This window comes from Ptychodera flava, chromosome 9 (assembly GCF_041260155.1).
Source record: "Ptychodera flava strain L36383 chromosome 9, AS_Pfla_20210202, whole genome shotgun sequence".
Classification (NCBI taxonomy): domain Eukaryota; kingdom Metazoa; phylum Hemichordata; class Enteropneusta; family Ptychoderidae; genus Ptychodera; species Ptychodera flava.
The window spans coordinates 41,718,208-41,731,402 of NC_091936.1; the positions used below are offsets into that span (position 1 = coordinate 41,718,208).

At 36.0% G+C, this 13,195-nt stretch overlaps 1 protein-coding gene across 2 annotated transcripts; it reads left to right on the forward strand.

Moving 5' to 3' along the window:
• Positions 1-44: 44 nt before the first annotated feature.
• On the forward strand, positions 45-13,195 carry LOC139141043 (cation-dependent mannose-6-phosphate receptor-like). 2 transcript variants are annotated; one of them, XM_070710614.1, is made up of 9 exons: positions 45-214; positions 1,952-2,204; positions 3,767-3,808; positions 4,304-4,364; positions 4,619-4,743; positions 6,020-6,104; positions 8,065-8,174; positions 9,098-9,224; positions 10,006-13,195. In XM_070710614.1, the coding sequence occupies exons 2-9, from the start codon at positions 2,014-2,016 to the stop codon at positions 10,063-10,065; spliced, it is 801 nt and encodes a 266-aa protein (XP_070566715.1). In that variant the 5' UTR covers positions 45-214; positions 1,952-2,013; the 3' UTR covers positions 10,066-13,195. The 2 variants fall into 2 exon arrangements, with proteins under 2 accessions (XP_070566715.1, XP_070566716.1); XM_070710615.1 differs by having other exon boundaries at positions 76-255; positions 10,006-13,180.

The following is a 13,195-nucleotide window of genomic DNA, read 5'->3' on the forward strand; positions in this document are numbered from 1 at the left end:
TTGTACCACACTTTCCATAAATTGCCATGCAGAAACACCATGTTAGAGGGTCTTTTGGTCACATGATTAAACATCACATGAGACTGGAGGCTGACACGGAACTCACTCATCCTGAATCTTGACCCCAGGAACTTTCATTTTTGAACTACTTCAAGAAAGGAATCCCACTTCTGACTGAACAACCAGGTTGTATGTCAAGAGAAGTGTATGACAGGTCAGAAAGAACTAGCGATTGACTATTGCTTTATGATACATGTAAGACATCCTTTGGTTAGTACTGAGTCCAATGATGCGAACTACGTGTACTTACGTGAACCCAGAGTGCTGCATTAATTGCCCCTTCCTGACCGTTATATTTCAATGTATTTATGATTTTTGCACAGCTATTTCAATACAGCAACCTATCATCAAGTGAACTGACATGACTATCAGAACCAATAGCAAAATCTTCAGGGCTTTATTTTGAATTTGCGCGAACTGTTTCCCAAAACAGCGACGACCAAGGCGCAACCTAGCACACTTGCCCCAGAGAGTGCTCGTGAGAGTGGGGTTAAAAGCAGCAAGGAAGGGACTTGATAAAGTTACGTTATCGATGCATCATTTTCCAAATGCTACAGATGGGGGAGAGGTAGCCCAATAGAAATTACAATTCCATTTCACCCTGGTACTTTGCATACTGAATCATTTTTATGTAATTGGAAGAAGTGCAAGCATCCCAGTTTTTTTACACATTTACTTTTCTCCTCGTCTTCGTGAGATACATTGCCAGTCCCTAAAATTCCACCAAGTGATATTTTCTCGTATGCATGCCCAACAATGCTTACAGGAAAGGGATGGCTTGTGCATGCTAAAGATGCAGCTACTGAAACAGTAACAGTTTTGGTGTTGATGATGAAAACTCTGTTTAGCTCTAACTTTTACATGTCATGTATTTTCAGTATTTGGGTTCTTTCAGTGTTGCAGCCAGGAATTTTAAATCAGGGGACACAGTGTCCCGCTACTATTTATTTATTGGGAAATTTTGCACATTTTGAGGAGAACATGGGGCAGTGGTAAATCAAATTTTATATTATTGTGTAACAAATTAGTTTCACACAAAAATGTAAAGTTATCGGGACCGTGTCCCTATGCGTGAATTTCAAGCAAGTATAAGGTATCTGCCGCCAATCAGAGCTCAGGATTACAAGCAAGTTATGATATCAAATGCAGCGTTCGTATTACTTTTAATCATAGCTCTGAAAGTACATAAATATAAGCCTCAAAATAATCATGCAAAACAAAAGGTCATTGTCAGTAACAGATATTACTTTCAGACTACCCCAACACAGTTTACTCATGTGAGGTGACCTGCAGCTCTTGTGAAGTACAGTTTTTTGTTCTACTGTTCCCCAAATCATGTGGAAATACCATATCAGTCAATGTCATACAAAGTTAGTGAGTAAATTGAAGTACAGATTAGATTTCATTTGTCAACAACAACACTGTACATTGCACATAATGCTTCGTGATTGTTGGGGAAATATTTTGCTCTTAAAGACATTTTGGGAAGAACAGGAAGAAGTTGTATTTATTTTTCAAATAATACTAAAATCCCATTCACAGAAAATTACACAAAAGGCAATCAAACGGGAACAAAAATCAGACAAGACAATGGTTTGCATAGGATGATCAGGAGCAGCTGGGGTGCTGAAGTATTGATAATCCAGGCGATGACGAGACTGGGACACTAGGGTCTTGCGGAGAGGAAAGCTGGATAGCCAACTCAATTGGCGTGTTTTTTCAGTGTCCTGAAAGATGACGATTACTACAGAATTGGACAAATAATACAATATTTGCAAACACTCCATGTCCATATACTGCATTGTTTTCCTCGCAATATTTTTATTCCATACTGAAAATGATCGTGTTTTGTCATGTAGTGTTTACACCTTGTACCATATGTTAATTTCAGCCAGCAGACTTGAAAAGATTAACTTCCTTGGAAGCCCTGTGATGCCCAGTACCTGAAGCATCATGATTGACAGAAGCATTTCTCAGTTGGTTTTAGCGGTGGTGATCACATTGTTGCCTTCCAGTGTGATCTCTGACAAGTGTGAAGCCCTAGTTGGAGCTCAGAATTATTGTGCATGTGATTACAAGGACAGCTCTGGAACTTCACTCGGCCAAGTTGATCTGAGAGCCATCGTTCCAAAAAACCCTCCTCTGTAAGTTGAAATACAACGTCAGTTGATATAGATTCTGTCATAGCCTCTGGCTGGCTACACACTGTGGCCTTCTCCTGCTCTGATGTTGCACTTAGTTCAGCCTAGCGCAGCTGGTCTCACTACATATTTGCCTTGTGGCTGGCCTAGCCAGACTGTTTAGGGGTACATCAGTGTAGGTAATAGATGTATGTACATGTGGTGAACAGGGACTGTGAGAGTATAAAACGTTTGTAGAGATCCTAAGAAGATTCTGTTGACACCAAATATCAATGAAAATCTATTTGTTTACACAGATGTTCAAAAAATGGGGAGCATCAATAGCCATATCTCACCTTTACAACTACTTTGCAGTTACTAATCATAGGTTCATGTCATCATTCATGAGTGTGTTTTTCATCTCTTGGTCATCCAAAATTATTGTGATATTGTTAGAAATCTTTATTAGATTTGTCAAATCTGTATTGGACGCATCTCTATTCTGTTCCAATTCATTTGAAATCCTCTTCTTGTCTGTTCCAATTCTGTTACTGCCAGGTCAAGTTTGGTATAACTTGTCAAACATTACATTTTTCATTCAATGTATATCAACTGACTTGGCACATCTTTACTATGACTCATAGAATCAACATTACCATTTGAAGAGACATAGGCATATATAAATATGATGATATTCATTGGCTTTTATCAATAAGATATATTGATGTACAGGTAAATGTTATGATATCCATTGACTTGACCTTACAGCATCTGTCAGACTGTCCCTGAGCAGTATTTTTGGTGCTGCAATTTGGATACTGCTGTTTAATGACTTGATCTCAAAATTGTTTCATTAGCTTTTTTTTAAAAGGTAGAATGTTCCTAAGGGGCAGATATTTAGACTCTCAATTTTTTTCTTTTCTGATCTACCTCTTGTGGAGGCTCATTTGAAACTTTGAGTAAGAAAACTTTTCATTGTCTTAGTTTTTCTAAAATCAAATATATTATTTTTCCCAATAGAGTTAAGAAAGGGATGGTGCCATGCTGAATTTCAAATTTTTGTAAATGTTATGTAAAGTTTTTTTAGTGCAAATCATTGCATGCTAATCCCTCATTTTTATTCTTGATTTAGTGAGAAAATGGTAGAGAGTTTCATTGTTGAAATTTTGAGCAAAAGTTTAAGTCTTTCACTTCAAAGGCACACACTACTTTAGTAAAGCCTGTCAGGTTTCTGAAATACATGTAGATAATTAAGTTTTCTTTCAAGGGATACCATGTATTCACATAACACTCTGCAAACTGACATTTGTTAAACTAAGTTATTCAGGATAGAGCTTATACATGTAGTTATAGAGGTCTTCAAAATACACTGAGACTTATCTAAACCAAACCCTGTCTAAACTGGAAACCTATCTAAATTGAACCCTTTTCCCTGTCTCATTGCAATGGAACTTTATGTTAAAAGGGCCTCTATAAACCAAACACCTTTCCAAACTGGACAATTTTCTTAGTCTCTGTGAAAGGTTCGGTTTGGACCGGTTTTACTGTACCTGAAGTATAATACTATTTTTCTATCTCTTTCCCAGGATCAACATGGTACAAGGAGAAGACAGTTCACATAAGTACAGGTATATTTCATTCCTCCACTCTTACCCCGTTACTCCTATCACTCCATACCTTTTGGTATAGTCTCTTTGTTTCCCATGAAGTGATTGAACTCATATCAGTGGGATTGGGAAGTGATTAATGTTTTTGAATTTAGGTAACGAGGCACACAAACTCTATTCACTGTACATCTAGCCCTTTTGGATAATTTTCACACGTTTTTGATATTTTAATTTTTTTAGGTCGTTTCAGAATGTTTCTCAATATCAAATAATATTAAAAATAAGCATACAAATGACTACCAAAATCTGACACACTTCAATGTCTTGGAGGCAGAATCTTGTGTATACCATAGAGCATGCTTGTAGCAGTACCACCTCCCCGTTGTAAAGCCACATACAGTATTCGAGTGAAAGAAGTCATCCTTTACTGGTACTCTGATCATATTCTTATCACGTGGGGACATCTGTAATTCGGATGATGCTTGATTTACAAACTGATGTCCTGTCATTTCACAGTTACAATCCCTGCACTCCATTCAGCCAGGGTTCTTCTAGTGGTTCCTGCACCAACAAAGCTGTAAGTATAGTTGTGATGTGATATTCACAGTGATGTAGAATTTCAAGTGTTTTCACAAATACATACATTGCTACTCATTCAAGCCATTCACCTGGTTTGTTTGTTTGTTTTCTATACTTAGTGCCCAACCATCAGTACATGTATATCTTGTTTTTGTCAACTGATCAGTTTTTCTCACTTTCTCAGCACGTGAATACGTTCATTTTGTTTGTTTTTTTCAGTAATTGTTGAAATTTCTGTATCTTGGTTGACAGGCATGTCAGTTTGTCAGTGATGGATCAGAATATACCCTTGGAACTCAAGAGAGTGTCGATTACTCAGTGGATACATCAAATAATGTGAAATTCACATATTCAGACACACAGGACACCGTGAAAAGGTACATTCTTTCAGGAGAGATTAAACTGATAAAAATCTCATATTTCAGCAATGCATACCGATACAATGCAAAATTCAGTTTACTTGTGTTTTTGCCACATAGATGTGCTGAACTTGTCCTCTCTTGTTAATCTCCTAGCACAGTAGCAAGGTTTCCTCTATCTTTTTTTTTTTAAATTTTAAAAAGCTCTTCACTGTCAATGAAACTCCACGTGTACAATGCTATTCCAGGTGCATTGTTTTGTCTGGTTGGCTAGCAGGACTGCAGGTGGGGATGAGCTTTGAAACAGGATCTGTATGCTCCCAGACAGTCATTGAATTTGAAAGCCTCCTGGAAAATCCTGGAAAAGTTATTGAAAATTGAATTGAGATTGAAATTGATAAACCCCCACAGTGTTCAAAAGTCACATTTAATCATTTAAAAGGGATATAAGCTGTAACTTGTGGCAAGCTTTTCAGTATTCTGCTTCTGTATATCAACTACCGTGTCTGACCCTAATCCATTTGTCATGCTGAAATTTCGAGTATTCTTTTTGTCATCACAGCTTGTATGTGTGTAGTGATCATTGTTTATTGTTTACAAATGAATTCTAGTCTGGACTTGAATACAATTTTCAACAATAACAATGTAGATTATACTCATATAGGTTGTGTTGATATGCTAAATACTTAGCATTAAATTACAGTTTAGGGATTCAATGCAGAAAGTGTAGGGAAACCACAAAACAAAAGTTCTGAAAATATAGCCAAAAGATACAGCTTATGGAGCTTTAATATAATATATTGTTTGAAGGAATTCATGCCTTTGAAAATAAAAATTTTGCCATCGCCACAATCCTGCCACATTATTCTACTACTGCTGATCAATCAACATTTATGTAAGGCTTGAAACCAGCTCTTGTATAGATATGCCACAGGGATGAAATTTGCCTACATACTTCTATATGAAATCCAAACCTCATTTTCACTGCCATGCTTTTAGACATTGCAAAATTCAAACAAACATACAATTGACAGACAAAGTACAAACACAAAACACAAAATCACAGAGTCCAAGAAAGAAGGATATGTGGACTGTGGTCATAAAATCAAAATGTGATGTTGGATATTCCGGAAAGGGTGAGCACATCCTGTCCAACATGTGGCACCCTACCATGTCCACAATCAGCAACATATAGTAGAAGGTTGTCACTGTCTATAGACCAATGAGAAATGAGAATGTGTCTGATATACATCACACCAGGTTAAATGAAAATGTTATTATCATTGCTTTCCAGGACGGCTGAAGTGACGCTGAAATGTGATAAAAATGCCAGAAATCCAAAGATAAAGGTTGCAGGTGAAGAAGTAGCTACATACTATGTAAGTATCAGCTTATCAGATTTTCAAGAATTGGAAAAAGTTCTCCATTTGCTCATCAAGCTTCATAACTTTGGCAGCTGTCACGTAGCAACATAATTAAATCATTGGTGTGCACAGCTTGTATCATTCAATAAGAGTTTTAAGATTGACTAGAAAAAGAACATTTGAATTAGCAGTCATAATGAACAAGGAGTCTCTTGAGTCTGAGTCAATTAAACCCATCAAAGGGAATGACAGTCAAAATTAGACAGGAAGATCTGTAATTCAAGTATGCATTAAAGGAATCTAGGGGAAGGATAATGATGCAAGGAGTGATGAATCTTCCCATATACCTTTGTAGGTAGAACTGATGAATCTAAAAGCTATCAAGTCACATGGCACAAGACCTCTAATTCACTTCCAGGTCCGTTACCCATGAAGATAGTTTGGAAGAAAAATAGTGCAGACCTTGAAATTTTGATACTTGCATGGATGCTTGTTAAAGTTTGAACTTTAATGTCAAGAATTTTTGTAAAGATATTTTTCTGCCTGAATCAAAATGCAGACTGTTGTGAATAATGACTGAAGCATTCAGTGGTAATATGAGGAGTTCTAGGGGCCATAGAAATCATAACAATAAGCCTGAATTTTGTCAAAAACACCACTGAGGACACTATTTTCATCGCTATCTCAAAATTTCCGTGGACTTGCCCACACGAAAAATTAATCAGTAGTCAAGCTGACATTGACCTAACACCTGTTAAGAGGATTCGTGCCACTGAATGTTTTAAAATAGGAAAATTGAGCTCAACGCTACTGTGGTGGCCTATGGGAAATTAATTAGTGGTCTTGTGCCACACAATGCGCAGTGCTGCACAGTACTGGAGATATCCCATGATTCACTATAATTTGTACCATTGCAGATTCCTCAGTGCAGTCTACCATATATCCCATGTGTAGATAAATTAATAGACTAGTTTTGACAGTTTTGAAAACATTCTTTCAAGCACACCGGTCTTCTCAGTTCCCATTTTTGATGCTTGGGAAACCGTTGTTTGATAAAGAGAGGAGATAGCATCTTTCTAAAATTTCCATATATGGTGTCCTCGGCCATACAGAATAATGTGATAGAAAGTGGGGAGATAAGTTACACTTATTTTTTGAAACAAATGGAGGTTGATTTTTTCCAACGAAAATGACAAAGTCACTTTTAGAATGACCTTTTAAGTTTGTTATTACTTGCTTCCCAAAAGGAGGGTAGCTTGTAAGTACCCGTAGTGTTACTTTTTATAAACATATGAATTTTCTCTGAAGTACGTGCATCTCAACAAAGTTTTACAAGATATAATTTAACAATTCTTTAGATGTCTTACATTATTGCTTATGTATAGAGGTAAAAGAAGTTATAAGAAATGTAACCCTCGTTGTAGTAATCTTTTGTACTGTGTGCTCTGGAATCTGATCAGTGCAGTTTTTTACAAAGTGCAGTAAGTTTAACCAGTATTAAATAATAATAATATTTATTTCCGTGTAAAAACAACACCTCAAGGCGCAGAACATACCAAGCTAAAGTTTAAAAAGTTACAGATTTAAAATACTAATAAAAATAATCTTTAAAAAGGTAAGTTTTAACATGAGATTTAAAAACATCATAGTCGTAGTATTGTGTATTGTGTATTAAATATTGTATTTAAAGTCGTAGTATTGTGATGTCACGGATGAAGGGGAGGGAATTATAAAGTTTCAAAATAGAGCTCGATCAAGATTGAGCCATTATAAGGTCCATAGATATATTTTCATTACTTTCATGTAATAACCTGACAAGGATATTTCACCATGTTATAGTCCAACGTCATCAATGAAAGCCATAGAATGGGTCAACCTTAGTAGGAGGTTTTTTAAACTGAAAATTATCTCATTTACTTGTAGATCTAAATAAGTCCAATTGAAAATTCATTTTGTATTTACATGTGACTTGCAGAAATATGAGATAACTACGCAATGTGCCTGTCCTGGTGTCTGTGAAGGAGGAGTGGCCCCATCTCCCCCTCAGTCTGGAGGTTTGAGTGCAGGCAGTATACTATGCATAATGTAGGTATCATTGTCTTCATTTGACCAAATATCAGCCAAATATACTGTTTATTTACCGATATTGGGTAGCCATTATCCCCATAAGTAAGTTTTTCATCCATTAAAGGGGTAGGCTTTCTGTGAATTCTCATCCATTTCCAGCTGGCCAGCAATGATATGGTAATGAACACGGTAATTTTTATCATATTCTGGCGTATATCATTGTCATAGTATTGTAACAAAGACTGTTGTACATAGTTTCAATATTTCCATAGGTTTCATGTCTATAATGAAGTTGTATAGTGCAATATCAGCCAATTACTTAAAGGTACCATTATATGCAAACCCTACATCTATGCTGTTTGTTCCAAACTTTTCAAATACAATGAAATAGATGGTATATTGTCACTGTTCGGCATTAGAGGGAAGTAGAAATTTACAGAAGGAACACTTTATTCACTTTTATGGATTTGGAAAATGATATCAGGGTAATGGCCAGCCAACACCAGTGAACAGCTGGTCATTATGTCTAAAATCCAATGAAAAAAAACAACTCAAGTTTGTCATTGTATTAGTACACATGATTGAATACACTTATCCATGTGTGTATATGTACATGTATGCTTTGCTACTTCAGCTCTCATACATATATTCCAATGCAAATGGATTTATGCCTCTCTTTTGACTTCATTTTGAAGGGTGATATGTAAGATTATCCACACATTGACATCACATAATGTCACTTCTATATCAGGAATTGATGATTGTTGTGTATAAGACACAGCTTGGCATTGTGATAGAAAATGTTGATTAATACATACCATAGATTGTTATTTATGTGAGTTCTCACAGATTTTGAGCCAGCTTCTTTTAGAAATTCTGTCCTTTCCAATCTAACAGAGCAGTTCTTCATTTCTCCTGCTGTTTTCCATTTTTTTCCCCAGATTTTTTGTACTTTTAGCAACCTACTTCATAGGAGGAGCCTTAGTGAATAAATATGCACGTCAGAAAGATGGTACTGAGATAATACCTAATGCGTCATTCTGGTCAGATCTACCATATCTTATAAAGGTAATATTACATTATTAGCTGTTCTTGAGCCACCTTACAAAATCAGTGATTTCAGATTTTCTCAGCGTACGCCATTATTGACAAGACATACATGTATCACAGTTGTCTGTGTTTTCTTTGTATCTGGTAAGATTAGTAAATTTGACATTGTTTGTGTGAATGAAGTACGCTTTACTTCTGCTAGTTTGACTTCTACAGGGTTCAACCATCACCACTACAAATACCCCTACTGCTGTATTACATAGTGTCTATCACTTCTGTCAGAGGCTCCCACTTAGCTGTAGAATGTGGCTCCCTGCTTCATTCTCCCAGTTCACCACAGTTTTGCCCATCTGTTTGATGATTGATGGATAGTATGAAAACATCGTGCCATACTGCACTTCACGATGTGTCCGCATTTGAATCTTTGCTGCACAAAATGCAATTACTCAAGCATGGCATGATATTGACCAAACTTCATGTAATAAATGAAATGTCTCTTTTGTATTTTATCATTCAATAATTCAGTCAACATGTACTTACCAACGAACATGCTAAAGTCAGATGAATATCTCACAAAACTATTACCAGGAATTTGACATGACACAAAGACATAATATGTCATAAAGTCTTAGATTTGAGCATATCAGCTGTCAATATGTCAACCATAAGAATGTTTGATCAAATGTCAACTGTAATCAGACCCATGTATAGAAAAGTATTTCCTTTACGCATTTCACATCATGCTATACTGTGAATTTTCTTCATGTCACCAAGGCATTTGTGTTGATTTACTTTGTAGGATGGCTTTCTGTTTGCAATCAGCCCCTGCAAGAAACAGGATGCCTATCAACAAATATAGCAAGAAGAGCAACACTTGAACTGTGCTCTGTGTTGGATTGCAACTTAGGACATCCTGATGAACTGTGTGAAAAACAGATTTTACTCCAGGGGCCTTAGATGTAGTCACAGAAGTGTGGAGTGTTGTCTTCAAGAAACAAGAAATCTGATGATCTCACCAGAAAAAATTTGTCCTCGCAGAGGAAGCCGAGTATGCCTCTTTACAATATGCCGCTAGATCTTTAAGTTTGCTAGTTTTGAGTTGCAGCCAATTTGTACAAGTTATGCACGTATATTTTCTTTACAGTAGCAAAGGGAACCTATCAAAGCTCGGGTTGTGTAGGCATTTTTAATTTTTAAAGAAAGGTCATAACCAGTAGGATATGGAATTTTGTTGCCTGTGAATCATTAACTTGCAATACAAATGACCCATTACACAATATATATCCACCGTACTTTTAAATTTAGAATTTTTCCTGTTGCAGCATTAATTCAACATTTGCTCCAAGAGTTCAAGTGATTGTGAAAGGCTGCAAGGGTGCAGTTGACCTAGGAGTATATACGGATTTGTAATTCTTTTTTTCCAATGATTAGAAAGACAATTTTTTTGCATTTGTTTGTCATTGTGATAGATTTTAATAATCCCATGTAAAGTTATCACTGTTTCCCGGATAAGCTTTTTGATGGGAAAGGCTGTTGATTAGGCAGAGCGCCACCAAGAGACAAGAAGAGAACATTTCTCTTCTGTCCATGGGCACATCAGCTTGTGCCATTACATCTGAAGTTATTGTAGTCTACCACTTACACTTAATGTAGGAGAAAGACATTGCAAAATTGAAATTATCATGCAGCCAACAACAAATTACAGAAATAAGATCATACACATAGATTTGATTCTGCCTTTTATTTAGCATATGCCACATGATATAGGCGGTATCTGACATCAGAAAATTAAAAGTGTTCATGGATATTTACTAGCATGACATGCAACATCTCAGTCTTCGCAAATGAAAGAAATAGTATTAAGGATGTCATGATGTGCATGAACATATCCCTGTATCTATCACCAGATTAGTCTTGCCATATACTTACTGGCATTGACCATGCTCATTATATAATTATCCATTTTTAATTTTGATGTTTTTTATGAAAAATACTTTCAGGAAGTTAAGCATCAGCATTAAACAAGTTGAAGTAATTTTAAATCTTGAAGGCACCTGTACATTTATAGTGCAAGGGAGTCTGGGATTGATTAAACTGCAAGGCTGTATCAAATTAACCAACTTCCCTAAATCGGTAAGTCTCCACGGATGGTTTTGCCCACAGTCACTTGTGGAGGGACTGTGTTTTGCCCAACTCCATTGCTGTCAATAGTGATTGTGGCCCTGTTCACAGGGAACTAGAGTGAACTGGGTGAGAAGATAGCAAAAGTTTAAGGCAGTTCATTTCACTGCTGAGAAAAATCAGATATGTGCCTTCCTTAAGTTATTCGTGAAGTAAGGCGGAACTATTTCAAGGGACTATTTCATGACATCAAGAAAGGGTTTGATTTGCACTGATTTTATGACAGGAATAATGGTTTGAAATACTACACGTGCAGTAGATCACATTTCAGGGATATGAAATTGATACGTGGTCATGAAACGTTAGTGTACACGCTTTCAAAATTAACATTGTTGCAATAAAAATGCCAGAATACATATGAAGAATGAATGCATGTAAAAAAATGAAAAGCTGACAACTCAAAGATTTTAGAACTCCTACCAACTTTCTTACAAATGTTAGGATTACTTACATTTTTCATCAGTATACATATAAAAAAATCAACAAGGCTAACCAATGGTCACAGAGTTTATCAAAGTCTAAAGCATTTGGATTTTTTACTTTGCTATTTCAACAGCTTGAGTCCATAGACATGAGATATTCAAGTTGCAAAATCAATGAGTCCTTCTTTTGAAGCATGTGTTTTAAAAAATGGTACACTTACGTAAAACCTCAGAGGCTAATGTATTGGGGGGGGGGGGGGGGAGCAAAAGTGCCATTCAACGTTCATTTTTATTGGTAGTTGCACAGATTGTCAGGTTTGAAAATTGAAATATAAAGTGCAGTTAAGTCAACCTTAACCCCTTCATCACCATGGTTTCACCCAAACTCATTGTTGTCAATGTTGATTGTGGACCTGTTTACCGGGACTTTGGGTGAATTGGTTAAATTTTATAGGGACTCTATCGTGCACTAAAGCCAAGCTTCAATACCCCTCAGTCTGTGATTCTGTCGTTCACTGTGCACACACTTCAGGCAAATGTAATATTGGAGATGAATGATTAATGTGATTTCAGTTGTCTCCTATCCAAACTTCTTTTTCCAAATATTATGTTGGTTTTCTAAGATATCAGAAGTCAATAAGAAGAGTAATATTTGATACAGACAGAGAGTTGGTTTCTATGCCAGCTGTTAACAGATGTATCAGGACATTTTCAATCTTTAGAGGTAATGGCTCAATTGTGTATTTTTTATATCAGATTCAAAACTTGACCAATAAAAAAGTACTTCTTAAATATCTTGTATTTATGCAAGTGCTGAGTCAACTTGTTCATGTATAGTTAATCAACTTGTACACAGATACATATAACAATTTTATCACCATTGAGGGAAAGTTTTCTAGTCTGGTTGCAGCTGATTATATGCAATTGTGAATGTATCACTATTGTCAATGACTTAATTTTGATTCTTTTCATTTAATTTTACAAGCTCACTTTGGTATTTATGGATTGTTGGACGCTTTGAGGCTTGTTATTATCCATACTCCAGGAGTTTTTGCAGAACCTTGAACTTTGGCTTAAAAGAAAATATTATTTGTCCATCAGGACAAAGAAAAAAACATGACAAAAACAGAGTGGATATGCTTGGTTGATATTTAGGAAGGCAAGATACTTGCATTTCTGTGTAATTATGATCTTTGTGTCCTCAGCAAAGCATTAGAATGTGACTTGTAAAGTTTAGATTGCTGTACATATTTATTTATGTTTTTATGGGTTTTTTTGCTCCGTAAAGTCCATGGGACTAAGGAAGCTACATGAATTCATATTTTTGCTGTGGTATGTTTTAAGTTTAAAAATTAAATCTTGTAATTACTCAACTTTTGCATGGCT